The sequence below is a fragment of the Dasypus novemcinctus genome, chromosome 31 (assembly GCF_030445035.2).
Source record: "Dasypus novemcinctus isolate mDasNov1 chromosome 31, mDasNov1.1.hap2, whole genome shotgun sequence".
Taxonomy (NCBI): Eukaryota; Metazoa; Chordata; class Mammalia; order Cingulata; family Dasypodidae; genus Dasypus; species Dasypus novemcinctus.
Genome location: NC_080703.1, coordinates 30691356 through 30709807, shown reverse-complemented (window position 1 = coordinate 30709807; position 18452 = coordinate 30691356). Strand labels below are relative to the sequence as shown.

General features: G+C 37.1%; 1 protein-coding gene across 13 annotated transcripts in view; it reads right to left on the bottom strand.

Moving 5' to 3' along the window:
• Positions 1–18452, bottom strand: part of NEK10 (NIMA related kinase 10) — a 269323-nt gene that overhangs the window by 48136 nt on the left and 202735 nt on the right. For 8 of the 13 annotated variants that reach the window (XM_058290740.2, XM_058290735.2, XM_071212863.1 and 5 more), the window contains 2 exons: positions 5432–5469; positions 5192–5332 (listed from right to left, as the gene is read on the bottom strand). In XM_058290740.2, coding sequence (XP_058146723.1) covers positions 5192–5332; positions 5432–5469 — 179 coding nt within the window. Of the gene's footprint in view, positions 1–4363; positions 5333–5431; positions 5470–18452 lie in introns of those variants that run through there. The other 5 variants (XM_071212864.1, XM_058290741.2, XM_071212870.1 and 2 more) reach the window with 2 other exon arrangements.

The following is an 18452-nucleotide window of genomic DNA, read 5'->3' as shown; positions in this document are numbered from 1 at the left end:
AAACAGCAGACAGTAAGTTCAAACAATGAGGGGGTGGGGAGAAATAAATAAAATAAATCTTAATATATATAACTGACACCCAACTGAAAATATCCTAAATAATCTGTGGATCCGTAGTGAGGAGTTTCATTTAAGAATGGGCAAGGTCTCGGCTGTACTGGAGGGCAGGGAGGTGGTCAAGGCAGAAGAAAAACGCCTCTCACTTTTGGAAGACTGGAAACTTCCAGCAGTCATTTAGAGAATAGCTTATCCCCAACCTGACTTAGTTATTTCTTCACCGTTCTTGAAGAAATGGAATAAGCAGAAGTTTAACGACCAGTTCAATGATTAAGGAAGGATACTAGCAGTGCGTTAATAGATCACCCATTTGGGGCTAAATGCCTCTGAGATCCTAAAGAGTTAAACTACTCCCAAGACAGGGGCCAACACCTGGATAAATTCCAGCTGTGACATTTCTGGAATGGCAGGGGCATTTGCTGGCAGATGCCCCAATGCATAAAACAGCATAGGTCATTGCAAAAACTCCACTCAAACCTAAAGTCCTTGACGTCTAGGTTACTCCTTAATATTGGCTCACCTGTCAGCATTTTCAGTACCTGAATAGGATCAGGTACTGATCCTGACTAACCCATTCAAAGGGTAGTTGTAAAGATTCTGAAACTTTTCAATGCCATAAATATCATTAATAACGGCAGCTTGAAATTTGAGAGCCTTACTTTTCTCCATTGACTCAAGTATGTCTTACACTATATGATACCTTCATCAACCAAGTCACATTGACTTCCGTTAATTCCTAATTTGGGGGTGGGGGGTGGGGGAGCAGTGTATCTTTCTTGCCTTCCTTCCATTTAGCCTTTGCCCAGGGCAGGAACCCTGTGGGCAATGTGGCGGGTAGTCTACTGGACAGCCGATTTGCAGTTGGCACTTGGTTTTGGATTGGGACCATCAGTAACTTTTCTGAGACCTGAGTATCTCCTTCACAAGACAGGAAAAAAATCTAGATCTCCAGGCAGCATCTTCCTGGGACCTGGTACACATTTCTTCAATGCACCCCTCGGCATGAAGAATTAGGAAGCAAATCACAACTGGCTCAGGACATGTGTTGTCTCCTCCCTCTTTCCCAATCTGAAGTCTAATTTTAAGAGTCATTGTTTTCCCACGGTTTCAGATTATTTATGCAGCTATTCTCAATAGCAAGGATAAATAGGGGTTTGTACAGTGGTGGATCTACAGCAGTTACTAAATTAAGTAGTTTTTGAGGGGCTGAACCAAGAGGAAATACTCAAGATGTATACATGTCCATGTAGGACGAATTGCATGGTATAAACTAGTATAAAGGAGTTTTGATTAAAATCTGGTGAGTAAATTTTTATATGCTGAAATTTGCTATTTAATAAAATAAGAAAAGGCATGCATTCAAAATCATTTTGGCTATTGTGAAAATAATTTTTAAGTACTTTAAGTCAATAACTAACTTGAAAAGAAGTTATTGAAGGACAGTACAGTGTTTTGGTATATTATATATTAGCTGTGCTCTCTAGAATATTTGGATGAAACACTGACTACTTTATTTAGATCTGACCTTTATGAATAAAAGACACGTGTGAAAATAGATTCTCAGTCATCTAGTAAGAAAGCATAATTAAGAGCCCCAAAATCATGAAGTGCCTATTTCTATTCAAAATGCAGATCACAAGAATTCCCATACATTCAGTGTCTGGGTGTCAGGGGTTAGCTAAATGAAAAACTGAGCAAAGGAGCTATCTTTAGGTTTTTGTTTATTGTTTGGGGAAAAAATGTGTTAATCCAGTAAAATTAGGCCATACTCTTAGCTGACATTACATATGCATTCTAAAAATTTTAAATATTTACCAATGCTAATAGTGTCCAAAATATTATATATATTTTTTATATATTTTATATATATATTTATAATATATAATATATATTATATATATTATAATATATCATATATTATAATATAAATATATATATATTTTTTAAAGGAGGTACTGGGGATTGAACCCCAGATCTTGTCCTTGGAGGCAGGTGCTCAACCACTGAGGTACATCCACACCCCCTATTTTTTTTTATATAATTTAATTTTCACAAATATATACCATCTCTTCTACCTCAAAAGGAAACTATTTTCTATTTTAACTACACATGGCCCTAGAGTATTTTTACATTCAAAATACTCAGATAATATCCAACTGTTTGATTAACTGATTTGACTCTATAGAGCAAAGAATTGATAAATTATTATTATTATTAGGTAGTACTGAGGATCAAACCAAGGACCTCATACATGTGAAACAAGTGCTCAACCACTGCACTTCACCCACTCCACTCATAAATTATTTTTAAATAATTTAAAAACTAAGTATACCAAGGTACTGGGCACTTCTGCAGCATAATTTTATGTAGTGAGTCAAATGGGTGTCAAATAGCAAAGCAGAAAGTTATTTCCAATTTTCCTTTCTTTCTATTGATTAAATCAAGGATAAAGTTTCAGTGTTGTACAAGTACATCTTTTCCATCTCTCAAATAGTAGCTAGTCCTCTTTTATAACAAAGACATCAGGCCTCAGGATAAGCAGACAATAATACTTAGAATTTATTAATATTGTCTTGCTTACATTTGTGTTTATTTATACAATTTATAGCAAATGATACTATATTAGTTTCCCACACATAGCAATAATATAAACTTCCCCTTTAAATAAATTTAAGTTGAAAATACGGGTCAATTTAAAGAAATATAGTAATACAGATGGTACTCAGACATGGATAATTTGTGTGATGGTACTCCACAAGTGACTAAAGTTACTGAAATGGAGCTAAAACAACGTTAAAAATGTTTACTCATTTTTTTATTCCATGTTACCTAATTTTAATATTTTCATCATGCAGTAGAGGAATTCCTAAATTTTCATTTCTGTTGGCAAGGAGCTACAGTCTATTACTTCATCTAAACAGTATGTATAAAATAAATGATTTATGCAATACAGTTAGTTTTAAAAGAATGAGGGGACTTTTAACAGAGTTAGCCTGGAATATTTCCATGGCTGTTTGTACTATGGGGGTTTGGAGGTAGTGCCATTAAATACTCTGTGTCACCACAATATGAGCCTGGAAGTGTCTATCTTAGTAGTACCACGGAGGCAATACTATATCTTATTACGATCACTCAACATTATAAAACAAGAGTTCTCACCCTTTATTCTGCCATGGCACATGGCAAACGATGCTCAGAGACTAGATATACTCCTAATGACATAGCCACATTTTGACAAAGTCCACCCCTCCCAGCCGATTTTTTTCCTGAACATATAGACACAGCACGGAGGTGGCTGTTAGTTATGCACAATTTTCAGCACGTTCCTTCCCATCCAGGAAAGCAAAATCAAGGGTCAAATAAGTGAAGATACACAATTATAACCTGCTTATTTCAGGGGTTGACCTATTTTTAGTAACAAATACTTAAGGTGTAACTCACACTGATTGGACCAACAACATCTCATGACACCTTGGTCCAAACTCTCTTCCCACTGTGGGAGAGGTACCAGTGCTGGCTTTTTAATACTCTCGGGCATGCTAGTGGTACAGAGGAATGAAGCACAATCAGCAGACAAGGCGACCTAAGTGAAGGGAACAGGTACCAGTTGTTTGGGACTTAATAGAGCAACTGATGGTCCAAATTTACTTGCAACACTTTTATAATATGCAGAAAAACAATTTTTCAAAAAGATGGAAAAAATAAAGGTCTAATTTTTTTACCCAAAGGTAGAATAACTCCTAGGTGGTAACCTACATGTTCTCATATCATTAATCTGTTCTCCAATACTAGTAGACACTAATATCTCCTTTTATGGGTAAACTTTACCATTCCCTGACCACACTTAAAATACTATAGCATATTCTATTTCAAATTTTAAAAATGTATGAATTTAAAATTTTTTAATGCTGGATGGCAAACAAATTGTTGGTCTAATGAATATAATATATTACATGTAAACTGTGCTATAATGTAAATTGTTTGGTTAAAGATCCAGAGAGCTGATCAATTTCACTAACATAAACTGGACTAACTCAATATGCCCTTTAGGAAAAAGAGCTCCTAAAATGAATTACAATGGGACTGTGGATTGCTTACATACATATGTGTTCTGCTCTTGCTATTATAAAGTCAATCAACAAAAATCGTTTTACCTTTATGATTATACTATAAACTTACCTTATGGCAAAATAACAGGAGTAGAGCATGGTCAACATGAGAGTTTTGGACATCTTAATAACAAAAACATCTTTTTTTTTTTTTTCATTTATGGAGTGACGATGTAAATGGTCCAAAACTGTCAACAGCTCTTCCAAAGCAAATTTAATAAACATGGAGACATGGACTACCATTACAGTAAATCATTTCACTTTGCTTATATTCACTATGTGTATAAACTCTACAAAAGAATGTGAATTAAGGGAGCCAGAGTGAAAATAGCATTAAGCAATAATTCCAAATTAATCAAAGTAGTAAAATAGAACTTCATGCTCAAGAGTCATACAGCCAGACATATATTAAAAGCACAATCGTTAAATGTTTTTTCTGAATTGTCCAGGCTTAGCTAGTACTTTTACTATCACTGTTGGACCTTTGTCCTCTTTAACAGAAACTGGAAACAGATTGATTAACACATTCTTTCCTTCCGAAACCATTATTATCAATTTTTATATTTTTAGTAATCCGTATTTTTAAATTACTAGAGGTACAATGTAATATAGTTTTAATGAAATGCAAGTAGAAATAATTAAAAGCTCTTGGTGTCAAAGAGCTTGAAAAATGGTATCGTTAGGAGCAGAGTTTACAGAAATACCTTTATGAAACAGTTACCATTTTTTGCTAACAGGTATGCACTTGAAGCATCAATAACTCAACTGGTTAACATTCTCACCAAGGTAGGAACGCAAATTTTGGGAAAACAGCATATAATATTTTCTATCGAGTCAGTGAACAAAGACAGCATTTTGAAACCGTTGAATTGCCGGGCTAATAATAGCAGATACACACAACAGAATGCCCCTGCTGTCTGTATTAAAACGACCTTCCAAGCATCCTTCGGACATTTCTGGCCCTGCTAGAATTCTGCTGCTCGCCCATTGTGAGGTTGACAGCCACGGGATCTGATAAGTACTACCATGATCTTTGAGGTTGCGAAGAATCCCAGTGGGAAGGCTATGGGACTGCCACCCTGTCACTAGCTCGGCCTCTAGCTCCTTAACGTGCGCCCTGAGCGTGAGAGGTGGCACTTTCAGAAGCAGGTCAAGAGGCAGCAGAGCTGAAGAAATAAAAGGGGGAAAGATGTGAAATGGTAACATAAATTGCACTGCATTTCCGTGGGGTATGTAGGCTTTTATTGCTGCCAACACTAGATTACCTGGTCTTGGTCTTGATCCTAATCCACCAGGGAAGTCCCTGAAAAACAAAAAGTAGAGGAGACTGGAGTGACTTACTCAACTCTGATTTGACAAACTTCTACCAAGAACCTACCTTCTTCTGTCTTCGACAGTATAAAAGTAAATAAAGGTTTTTTGCTCTCAAGACTCTCTTAAGAGTTTAATAAAGAGGGAGCTAAACACGTTCCAACCCAGAGTAGAACTGACAATCTACTGCAAATGGAAGAAACTCATCATAGTCATTTACAAGCTCTAAGGATGATTTAGGAACCTTAAGCTTACTGCTTTGAATGATTTCCCTGCTATACTTACAATGGGAAGTCATTGTTTTTGTATAAAAAAGGGAAAAAACCTTCAAACATTTAAATACAGTATTTTTGCAATGCTTTGGTCCTGCTGTCTTTGAAAAAAAAACAACAACAACTCTTCCTAGGAAATGAGATGATTTTTGCATTTAGGAGGATTATTTTGCCCTAAAGTTTTCAGTGTTGTTTGCCCTGCTCTAAAATTCTGGATCCTCTGATCATTTTGCTTGTTGGTCTTAGCACTGTGGAGATGGCCTTACACCACCCATGGACAGCCATAAAAAACCTTCAACCTTGTTTTTCCACTGAGACCTAGAGTCAATTTCTTAACAGTTTGGAGGAATTAAATAAGAAACATCCATGCCCTGATAAATTATAAGAATCATACTTCAATTTAATATAATCCAACAAAAATGTATTTTGCATCTATTATATGGCCACAGTAGGTATTTGCCTAGTGGGATTCAAATACAAATAAACATGACTAATAATTCTCTTGCCCAACCCTTTTATTTTTAACCAGAGAATTTTCCATATATACATGCAGCTCATACTTAGGTTATGAAGCATAACAAAGTTGGCATTCATTTACCCAGCACTCCATTTAAGAACTAGAACAAAAACAAAATCTTCCTATCCAATTTCCTTCTTTCTCCCTTTCCCCTCCTCCTTTCTGCCTACCAAATCAGTTCTCCCTTGATCCCATTTTTTTTCCTAACTCAGTCCCAGCTCAAGTTTATAGAGCCTTCAAAAGTAAATGAAAGATTGACCATGAGGTGCAGCAATGCCCAGAGATGTACTCACCAAATGCAATGGATGTGTCATGATGATGGGGGAGAGTGTTGCTGTGGGGGGAGTGATGGGGTGGGGGTGGTGGGGGTGAATGGGGACCTCATATTTTTTTTAATGTACTATTTTTAAAAAATGAATTAAAAAAAAAAAAGTAAATGAAAGGAACAGATGTGGTTGAGCAATAGGGCACCTGCCTACCACAGGGGAGGTCCCAGGTTCAGTTCCTGGTGCCTCCTAAAAAAGACAAGCAAGACAGCAAGCCAACATGATGGGCTGGTGTGGCAGGCTGACGCAACAAGATGACACAATGAGATGACACAACTAAGAGACAAAACAAGGAAAACACAATGAGAGACAAAACAAGCAGGGAGCAGAGGTGACTCAAGCTATTGTGTGCCTCCCTCCCACATGGGAGGTCCCAGATTTAATTTCTGGTGCCTTCTAAAAAATAGAAGATGAGCACACAATGAACAGACACAGGGAGTAGACAGCAAGTGCAAACAATGAGGGAAAGGGGGAATAAATAAATAAATCTTTAAAAAAAAAAAAGAGTAGACGAAGCTGGAAAGCCTTATACACTCTCCCTAGCCCTGAAACAAGGGGTGTGTTTAAAAGAAAGAAAAGAGGGCCTCTGCCCTTAGAAAGGTCAGAGGGGCACAATCCTAGCAGCACCCATGCCTGGACCTGTTCAGCTCCTCGTTTCCTTGCACAGAGGCCATCCCCCAGCAAATGCTTTCCTATAACCTTATCCCTCAGCTCTCTAGATGAGACCAGAGCTGTCCAAAAGAAATATAATGCAAATTGGGTATGTAATTTTCAATTTTCTGGAAGTCACATTTTTTTTAAAGAAGTAAAAAGAAAAAGGTGAAATCGATTGTAATGATGCATTTAACGTAAACCAATGTATCCAAAATATTATCATTTCCACTTTGTATGAAATATAAAAACATGAAAGTGATTGGGACATTTTTAGATTTAAAATTCAGTAATATTAAACATATGGAAATATTAATTTCATTTACAAATTTTCAACTTAACTAAATTTTAATTATAATCAATGGCATATGGAATGGAATTTAAAATTCGGCTCCTCAGGCACACTAGCCACATTTCAACAGCTCACAGCCATGCGAGGCCAATGGCTACCAAACTGGACAGGGAAGCCCAGGCCTTTCTTGAGAGACACGGGTCACAGCTTTTATACACGCAAAGTCACGGCTGAGGTTAACAGTCATGCAATGTAGTGGCTAACCCTGCAAAACTTATGGACCTCAAGTCTTAAAAGGTAACTAATAAAAATGTAATTTGTGGAAAACCTCCATTCGTAAGTTTACGGGTACTCTTGAGAAGCTGATAGGCACTCGTGCAAGAGCGCCACTCACATGAGTTAATTAGATGACAATTTCAGTTGTCCTGAAGAATCCATCATTTCAAACATTTTTCTGCACTAAAAAAGGTAGTGCACATGCTGGTTGTGTATGTAAAATTTTACTACCAGCCAATTTTACTACTCCTTTATATAACTGTAAATTCCTCTTTAAGGAACTTCAGGAAGTCTTAAAAATAGGCATCACATTCATTCATTTATCAACATGTATTTCTTAAATGGCCCCTATATGTGGCACTCTGCTAATTACTGGAGATTGAGTGGTGAGAAGAGACATTCCCTGTGGTCCTAGAACTTACAAGATTGCACAGGAATGGCAAAAGAAGTTTCCATTTCTCTGAAAGCTTTACTGCTTCACAAGAAAATGTAGCTATCTGGAATTTCCGGATAAAACAGACGCATTGTGAATAGAAGTGATAACATTTAACCATCATCTTTGGGTCCACAGATGCACAAAAGACTGAAATTATGCAGAGGCCAGAGGGAAGTCTGCCCTTAGATGAAAGCACCGTGAATGGTTATGTCCACTAGAACATCCAACAGAGAACGGATACAGCAAGCTGGAAAATACACAGACGTGATTTACACAAAAGAGAACATTCCAGAAATACTTTCCATGAAAAGGCTTAATATATTGAAGCTTGTCTACTTTCAAAGTCATGAAGCAGGCTGACTAAAACAGAATTTCAGAGAAAGGGAAGGTTGAAAGGATTCTGAAAGGTCATCACTTCCAACTCTCTTCAGACCTGGTGCAATTTCATCTGGATTGCGTAAGCAGAAAAAGGAATTAAAGTGCTGAAAATGAATGTTAACCTACAGCTTCCACGCCAAACCACCAACAAGTAAGTTGGAAAATGAAGACAATTAGCTTTGCAAATTTTAAAAATCAACTTTTCCCTGAATTAATTCAAATTTGGGGTGAATTATTTAGATAATTTTTTGGTCAGGGGAGTTCCTGAACATGAAGGAAATGAAACTCTAGATTTTTACTGCTTTGTATCAATTTTTTAAAATATATCTCTGAACCAAGGAAATATTTTCATATACAAGTTCACCACATAATTTAATTATAATTTAATTGTGGATAGTCACCAAGACTATTTGATGTTGATAAAAAGAAAGACTAGCTTCATGAAATGAGAAGTTTGTCTCACAATATTAAGATTTTATATATATATAAATATATAAATATATCTATTTATATATTTATAATATATATTTATTATATATTATATATATTTAATATATAAAATATATTTATAAATAAATATATAAATAAATATATATATAAGTATATAAATAAATATATAAATATTATATATATATATATATTTTTTTTTTAAGAGGTACCAGGGAATGAACCTAGGACCTCAAACATGGGAAGCAGGAGCTCAGTCACAAGCTACATCTGCTCCCTAAAATAATACTTTCTGATACTACTGCAACCACATCATCTGCATTAACTAGCATTTTATAGTTGAAAGTCTCTTTAAGTAAGTGACATTCGTGAATAAGCAATATTACATAGGGTTCAGTTCTTATATTTAATAAAGGTTTTTCTTTTACCTATAATGTTAATGCAGTGAATAAAACTGCAGGAAAGTGGGACAATGCTCCTGTGGCTCTCCACGGGTACCCCAATAACAGCAAGAAATAAATGAGCAATAAACCAGGAAAGTTTAGAACTGCCACAAAGAAGGTAAAAAGTGCTCTTACTGACAATAGACTATTTTGCATGATTGCTGGATTGTGACATTGGCAGGCTGATTCTGGCAAATATTGATCAAGCAGTATTTATTCAAATTAAGTAAAACTAGCTACAGATTATGAAAAAGAGATGACGGGAGAATAGCCATAAATAAAAAATAAAAGTGAATTTATGTTAAAGGAAGGCAGGATCTGCAGGTCCCAAGATTCTACAAGGGACTGTCTGATCACATCTGTGATGTTGGATGGACACAAACATCCACAACCATCTTTATATACCAAGACTAGAATCAAGCACACACCTTGAGATACAATATGCATGCAACAATTTGTCAAAGAAGTTGTGAACCACAGGCATTTCTGACACCACAAACCAGCCCGGCAACTATACCCCGTTTCCTTGGCAACAGGATGCAAGCAGGCATGAAGAAATCCTGTTGCCTGAGGAAAAGGATATTAAATTAAAAAAAAATTTTTTTTTTAAAAAATTGAGCTTTAAGCTGTGACTATAGTACAGGCTATAGATTCAAGCCTGTAGATGAGATTCCAGTCTTATTACAGTGAAAGGTATAGAATTTACATGATGATAACAGTTATCCATCCATTATTAATAAATAAAAAGCATTTGTGTACTGGCAACTATCTGAATACAACATGCTTTGGGGAATGCAAATATGCAGCAGGCATCACCTGGCACTTGACTGGCACACAGTAATAAATATCTATCAATTGAATGAAGGAATGACTGCATGAATGAATGTTCTTAAGAAGGTCATAGTACAATCACTAAAGTTCACTAGGACCAAAATGTACATGCTAGTTAAAGAGGCTGAAACGATTAACAGGGAAGTGCACTAGAACATTTTAAATAGAAAGGTTAATATATTTATAAGTTGAATTAAAATGCTGGTTTAGGACTGTCAATATACATACTGAGTAAGCCTAGAAATACCAGACAGAAACTAGTAAAGGTCAAGCTCCTTCTTAATTCTTTCTTAGCAAGTAGTAATGGAGGCAGGAAAATTTAGATCAAATTTCAAAATGAGTAAAGTTGTAAATTTCAAAGAAAGATGTAATTAATGAATTTTGTGTTTTTTTGAGTTTGTGAAAAGTTAATTCCATTTTCCTTTTACTTTTTATGGTTTCAGAGATGCACACTCCAAAATAAAAGAAAAGATTCCCACAAATACTATTATTCACTTAAATGGCTTTCAATATCCACCTGGAGTTCAAATCTCTCACATTGTACAAATGGTACAAGAAACAATCTGTAAAACAGTTTGGCAGTTTCTTAAAAAGCTAAGCATACGCTTACTCTTTAATCCAGCAATTTCACTCCTAGATATTTACTCAATATTTTAAAAATGCATATATCCATAAAAAAACTTGTACACAAATATTCATAGGAGCTTTATAACAAACCACACGCCCATCAACAGGTGAACAGATAAACTGTGTTTCATCCACAAAGTAGAATACTGCTCAGCAATTAAAAGGAGTAAATTATTGAGACACAAAATAACATATATGGATCTTAGAATAAGTATGCTGAGTGAAAGAAGCCAGACAAACATGAGTATGTACTATATAGTTCCATTTATATAAAATTCTAGAAAATGCAAACTAATATATAGTGAAGAAAGAAAATCAATGATTGCCTGGGAAAGGGGTATGAGGCACAGAAGCACAGGGCACAAAGGAACACAAGGAAACTTTTGGATGCATGTGTTCATGATCTTGATTGTGGTTTCATGGGTGAGACAGATTTTCAAAACTTACCAAATTGCACATTTTAATTATGAACATTTTCTTGTGCCAACTATACCTCAATAGAGCTGTTAAAAAACAAATTTTCACATCCTCATTCAAAAAAAGTTAATATCGTGTGATCTCTGTGCATTCATTAAAGAAATATATAAAATAAACAACATTAGGCTAATTTTCATCTGCCTTTTGCTACTAGCTAATGGAGCTTAAGTGTAACTCAGATCTGGTTATCTCATCTCAACCACTTATCTCCTACATCTTTAGGAGACTTAACTAGTTAGCCCTCAGTAGACTTTTTTTTTTTTAAAGATTTATTTTTTTTAATGTATTTCTCTCCCCTTCCCTCCCCCACCCAAGTTATCTGCTCTCTGTGTTCATTTGCTGTGTATTCTTCTGTGACTGCTTCTATCCTTATCAGTGGCACCGGGAATCTGGGTCTCTTTTTGTTGCATCATCTTATTGTGTCAGCTCTGTGTGTGCAGCGCCATTTTTGGACAGGCTGCACTTTCTTTTACGCTGGGTGGCTGTCCTTACGGAGTGCACTCCTTGCACATGGGGCTCCCCTATGTGGGGGACACCCCTGCGTGGCACGGCACTCCTTGTGCGCATCAGCACTACACATGGGCCAGCTCCACATGGGTCAAGGAGGCCGGGGGTTTGAACCGTGGACCTCCCATGTGGTAGGCGGATGCCCTATCCACTGGGCCAAGTCCACTACCCTCAGTAGACTTTGAATGCTAACATTTAAAGCAGCTCATGGTGACCATTCAGATTCATAAATATTTGTACATATAATTGGTTCTCAGTGATACTCCTATTCATGACTCTACAATTACATGCAAAGAACAGAGATATAAAAATTTAATCCCTATTCTAATAAATCAAAAGCTTAACTAAAACATAGAAAATAAAAGGGCATTCAAATTCTTGTCAATGGAGGAAGTTTTAAGGCAAGGAACAATCATAAGCCTGGGACAAGACTCAGGCTCCAAAAAGATGCAGAGGACCCTGCACTTTGCTTTTGCCTGGGGCTGGCCTTGAGAGGAGAGCTAAACTCTGAAGGAGAGCACCAGCAAATCCAGAGCCAATTAGCAAAGACTGGAAGGTGTTTTTTACATTTGTTTTTTTGTTGTTGTTAGCTCCTGGCCCTCAAGAAAATCTCTGTCATATCACTAACTGGATACGAACATGAGGAACAGACATCTCAGGGACTAAATAGCAAAGTTAACACCCTAAAATATTAAAATGTTCAGTGTGCAGCAAAATGTTCGAAGAGAAACAAGGAAACAAGAAATAAGGCACATTCAAAGGAATAAGATAAAAATTGAGAAATCATCAATGAAGACCAGACTTCGGACATATCAGACAAAGTCTTTTAAAAAGTTGATAGTCTATATGCTCGAGAGATAAAGGAAAACATGGACAGAGAACTATAGGAGATCAAGAAAACAATGAAGGAACAATATAAGAATCTCAGTAAAGAGTCAAAAATTTTAAAAGGGACTCAAACAAAAATACAGGAGTTTAAAACTACAATGATGAAAATTAAAAACTCCCTTAGTGGGTTTTACCAGGACATTGGAGCAGGAAAAAGAAAGAACCAGAGAACTCAAAGACTAGGCAATTGAAATTATGCAGGCAGAGAAGAAAAAAGAAAAAAGAATTTATAAAAGCAAACAGAGACTAAGAGACCTGTGGGACACCATCAAGTTTACCAATATACACATTATGGGAGTCCCAGGAGAAGAGAGAAAGGGGCAGAAGGAATATTCAAAGAAATAATGTCAGAATGCTTCCCAAATTTAATTTAAGGCATGAATATACACATTCAAAATCTCAACAAAACCCAAACAGGACAAACCCAAAGAGAAACATTCCCAAACACATAGTCAACTAACTGCTGAATGCCAAAGACAAGGAGAGAATCCTGAAGCTGCAAGAATAAAGTGTTATATGCAAGAGATCCCCAATAGATTAAGTGCCAATTTCTCATCAGAAACCTTGGAGGCAAGAAGGCAGTGGAACAAAACATTTACAATGCTGAAAGAGAATAACTGCCAACCAAGAATTTTGTATCCAGAAATATTGGCTTTCAAAAATGAGAGATTAAAACATTTCTAGATTAATAAAAGATGAGGGAGTTCATCACCGTTAGATTAGACCTGTCCTACAAGCAATGCTAAAGGGAATTCTTCAGACTGAAAAGGAAAGGACACCAGACAGTGGATCAAAGGAGCATAAAGAAATAAAAACCTCTTGTGAGGGAACCATAAGGGAAATTAAAAATGCCAGTACTATTTTTTTAGTATGTAACTCCACTTTTTACTTCTTACAATTTCAAAAGTGCATTAAAACAATGATAAATCTAAGGTTTGGGATACACAAGGTATAAAGATACAATTTGTAACAAGTAGAAGAAAAAGGTAGGGGGAAACGGATGTGGCTCAACCAATTGGGCTCCCATCTACCATATAGGAGGTCCAGGGTTCAATGCCCAGGGCCTCCTGGTGAGGGCAAACTGACCCATGTGGGGAGTTGGCCCATGCGGAGTGCTGGCCCATGCAGAGTGCTGGCCAATGGGGAGAGTGGGTGCAGCAAGATGATGCAACAAGAGACACTGCGGTCACCCCTCGGGCTGAAGTGTGGTTTGCTGGCCTGGCGGGGGAGCAGCCGCGGCAGGCCAAGCCGCTGCCCCCATAATAGGGTGGCTGGTCGGACTCACCGCCACCCCTGAAGGAAGCTCGGCATGGGCGCAGAGTGCCCTCGGGTCTCCCCTTCTCGGCAGCCATGCTTCCGCGGCCGCCCCTCCTCCCAGATGGCGCCACCCGATGCCTTGTGGGGCGGCACCCTTCTTCTTCCTTCTCCCTGCGCAGGCGCAGGGCAAAAAATTCCAGTCTGCCCTTTTCCCCTCCCCCGACAGCAGCAACAGCCAGGTGTGGGCGGAAAAATCCAGTCTGCCCTTTTCCCTCCCCCCCGACAGCAGCAACAGCCAGGCGTGGGCGGGAAACTCAAGTCTTCCCCCCACCCCAGCAACAGCAGCCACCAATCCCTAAACCCTGCCCCTTCCCCCAGCAACAGCGACAGCCAATCCCTAACCACCACCCCTCCCCCGTCCGGTACCGCCCACTGACCTTTCACCGGCAACCAATCAGAACAGGGCATGGCTTCGACCAATCAGCCTTCCCCAGCCCCTATAAAACTGTTGCCTCTCCCTCAATAAAGTGGACTTGCGTGTTTACCTTGTCTCCGCAGTAGTTCTTCTGCCGTGCGCCCTCCAGTCCTGAGAGCCCCCGACAAGGGCCTGGCCTCCCTTGTCTCCAGTTCGTCGCCTGCTTCTCCGGGCGACCCCTTCGTCGCCGGCTTCGCCGGGCGACCCCGTCAGCTGAACCGCGCAACCCCTTGTGAGACCGATCCCTCGTCTGCTGCCGGACCGACCCCTCGTCCCAAGCAGGACCGACCCCTCGTCCGCAGCCAGACCCCACCTCTACCGACCGAGCAAGCCGCCGCAAGACACAGAGGAGAAAAAATAAGACGTAGCAAAACAGAGAGCTGTGGTGGTACAAGAGAGTAATCACCTCTCTTCTACTCCAGAAGGTCCCAGGATTGGTTCCTAGAGTTGCCTAATGAGAATACAAGCAGACACAGAAGAACACACAGCGAATGGACACAAAGAGCAGATAACAGGGGGAATGCAGAGGGGGAGTTGAATTAAATTAAAATTTTTTTTCATCTAAAAAAAATAATTCAATAAACTGTGTTAATGTTCTGCAGTTTCAAAAAAAGAAAAGAAAAAGGGGGACAGGGATAAAGAGACAGTGTATGTATATAAGCTATTGAAGTTAACTTGCTATCAAATCAAACATAATTTTTATGGATTTAGGATATTAAGTTTTAGTCCCATGGTAACCGTAAAGAAAATATATGAAAAAATATATACAAAAGAAATAAGAAGGCACTCAAAATGATACAATCCAAAAAATAAAATAAACATGGAAGTAAACATTACCAGAAGAATTGAGGGACAAAATAGGTATAATACTTACAAAGACCAAATAGCAAAATGGTTGAAGTTCTGAATTATCAGTAGTTACTTTAAATGTAAATGCATTAAACTCTACAGTCAAAAGGCAGAGATAAGCAGAATGGATAAAAGAGAAAGATCCAACTACATGCTGTTTATAAGACACTCACTTTAAGTTCAAAGACACAAGTAGCTTGAAAATGAAAAGATGAAAAAAACATAGTAATCAAAAGAGAGCTGTGGTAGCCATACTAATATCAGATAAAATACACTTTAAAAATTGGTACAAGAACAGAAAATGTCCCTACATACTGAAAAGGGGGTCAATTCAATAAGAAGACATAACAGTTATAAAAAAATACATTTACCTAATGGCAGAGCCCCACAAACTATGAAGGAAATATTGGCTGAGTTGAAGAGAGAAAAGACAGTTCTAGATTAATAGTAGGAAACTTCAATACAACACTCTCAACAATGGGTAGAGAATCTAGACAGAATCTCAGTAAGGAAAGAGAAGACTTCAATGATACTATAAATGAACTAAATCTAATATACATATATAGAGTACTTCACACAACATCAGGAAGACACATACTCTTTTCCAGTGCACATGGATCATTCTCCAGATAGTCCATATATTCGGGCACAAAACAAGTCTCAATAAATTAAAAAATATTGAAATCATAAAACCTCCTCTGACAACAATGAATGAAGCAAATGGAAATAACACAACATATCAAAATTTATATGATGCAGGAAAGGAGGTACTGAAAGGGAAAACTATAGCTCTAAATTCTCACATTAAAAAAGAAAGAACTCAAATCAAAGACTTAACCTCACAACTGGAGGATCTAGAAATAGAAGCACAAAATAAACCCACAGTGAGGAGAAGGAAGGAAATAATAAAATTAGAGCAGAGATAAATGAAACAGAAAATAACAAAATAATTGAGTCAATGAAACCAGAGTTGATTATTTGAAAAGATTTTTAAAAATTGGCTAACTGTTAGTGAGATGATAAAGAAAAAAAGAACAGACATAAATAACTAAAATCAGATATGAAGGGGAGAAAGTACTACCAAAAGCAAGTAAATTAAAAGGACTACAAGAGGATACTATGAACAATTGTTCACCAACAAATTAGATGACCTAAATGAAATGAAAAAAATCCCTAAAAACACAAACTACCTATAGTGAATCAAGAATAAAATAGAACATTTAAACAAACCAATCACTAGTACTGAGATTGAATCAATAATAGAAGCCTCCCAACAAAAAAAAAGCTCAGGACCAGATGGTTACATGGTGAATTCTACCAAGAAGACTTAACACCAGCCCTACTCAAAGTCTTCCCCAAAAATTTGTGAGGAGGAAGCACTCCCTGACTCATTCTATCAGGCCAGCACCACCCTAACACTAAAGTCAGAAAAAGAATCCATAAGAAAAGTAAAGTATAGATCAATATCCCTTTTGATTACCTATGCAAAAATTCTCAGCAAAATATTAGGAAGCTGAATCCAACCACACATTAAAATAATTTTACACCAGGATCAGGAATTTATTACAGATATGAAAAAGTAGTTCAACATAAGAAACTCAATAAATGTAATGTTCTACACTGATAAAATTAGGGGAAAAAACACATGATTATCTCAGTTGTGGAAGAAAAGGTATTTGACAAAATCCAGCACCACTTCATCACAAAGAAAGGAATACTTAAAAGCTAGGAATAGAAGGAAATTTCAACACAATAAAGAGCATATATGAAAATTCCATAACATAATACTCAATGATGAGACAGTGGCTGTAGCTCAGAGGTTGAGCACCTGCTTCCCATGTATGAGGTCTGGGGTTCAATCCCTAGTACCTCCTAAAAAAATAAATACTCAGTGGTGAAAGACTGAAAGCTTTCCCTCTAAGATCAAGAACAAAACAAAGATGCCCACTGTCTCCACTGGTATTCAACATTGTACTGAAAGTCTAACCAGGGAAATTCACCAAGAAAGGGAAATAAAATGCATCCAAATTGGAAAGGAAGAGGTAAAGCTATCCCTATTTGTAATATCCTACATAGAAGAAAATCTTGAAAAATCCACAACAAAATTCCTACAACTAATAAATGAATTCAGCAAAGTGGCCAGGTATAAGATCAATTCCCAAAAATCAGTAGTGTTTCTGTATACTAGTAATGAAAAATCAGAAGAAAAAATGAAGGAAAATATTCTACTTAGCAATACTTATTAAAAGAGTCAAATATCTAGGAAGAACTCTAACCAAGGATTAAAGAACTTGTGGATAGAAAACTACAAAACTCTGCTAAAGCAAATTAAAGAAACCCTAAACAAATGGAAGACAATCTGTATTCATGGATCGGAAGATGAAATCATGTTAAGATGTCAATTCTATCCAAATCAATTTACAGAGTCAATGCAATCCCAATCAAAGTTCCTCCAGCCATTCTTGCATAAATAGAAAAGCCAATAATAAAATTTATATAGAAGGGCAAGAGGCCCTGAAAACCCAAAGACATCTTGAAAAATAAGAATGAAATTTGAGGATTCACATTCCCCATCTGAAAACTTATTACAGAGCTACAGAATGAAAACAGCATAGTACTGGCACAACAATAGATATATAGACCAATGGAATCAAACTGAGAAATCAACCCACACATTATGGCCAACTGATTTTTGACAAGAGGGAAAACACCACTCAGTTGGGAAAGAATAGTTTCATTAACAAATTGTGCAGGGAAAACTGGATTTCCATTTACAAAAGAAAGAAAGTGAACCCCTATCTCGCACCGTATACAAAAATAAACTCAAAACGGAACTATTAAACTCCTAGAAGAAAATGTCAGAAATATCTTCAGGACCTTGTACTAAGCAATGGTTTCTTAGACTTTACACCCAAAGCACAAGCAACAAAAGAAAAAATAGATAAATGGGACCTCATCAAAAGAAAAAACTTTTATGCACGAAAGATCTTCATGATGAAAGTAAAATGGCAACCTACATAGTGGGT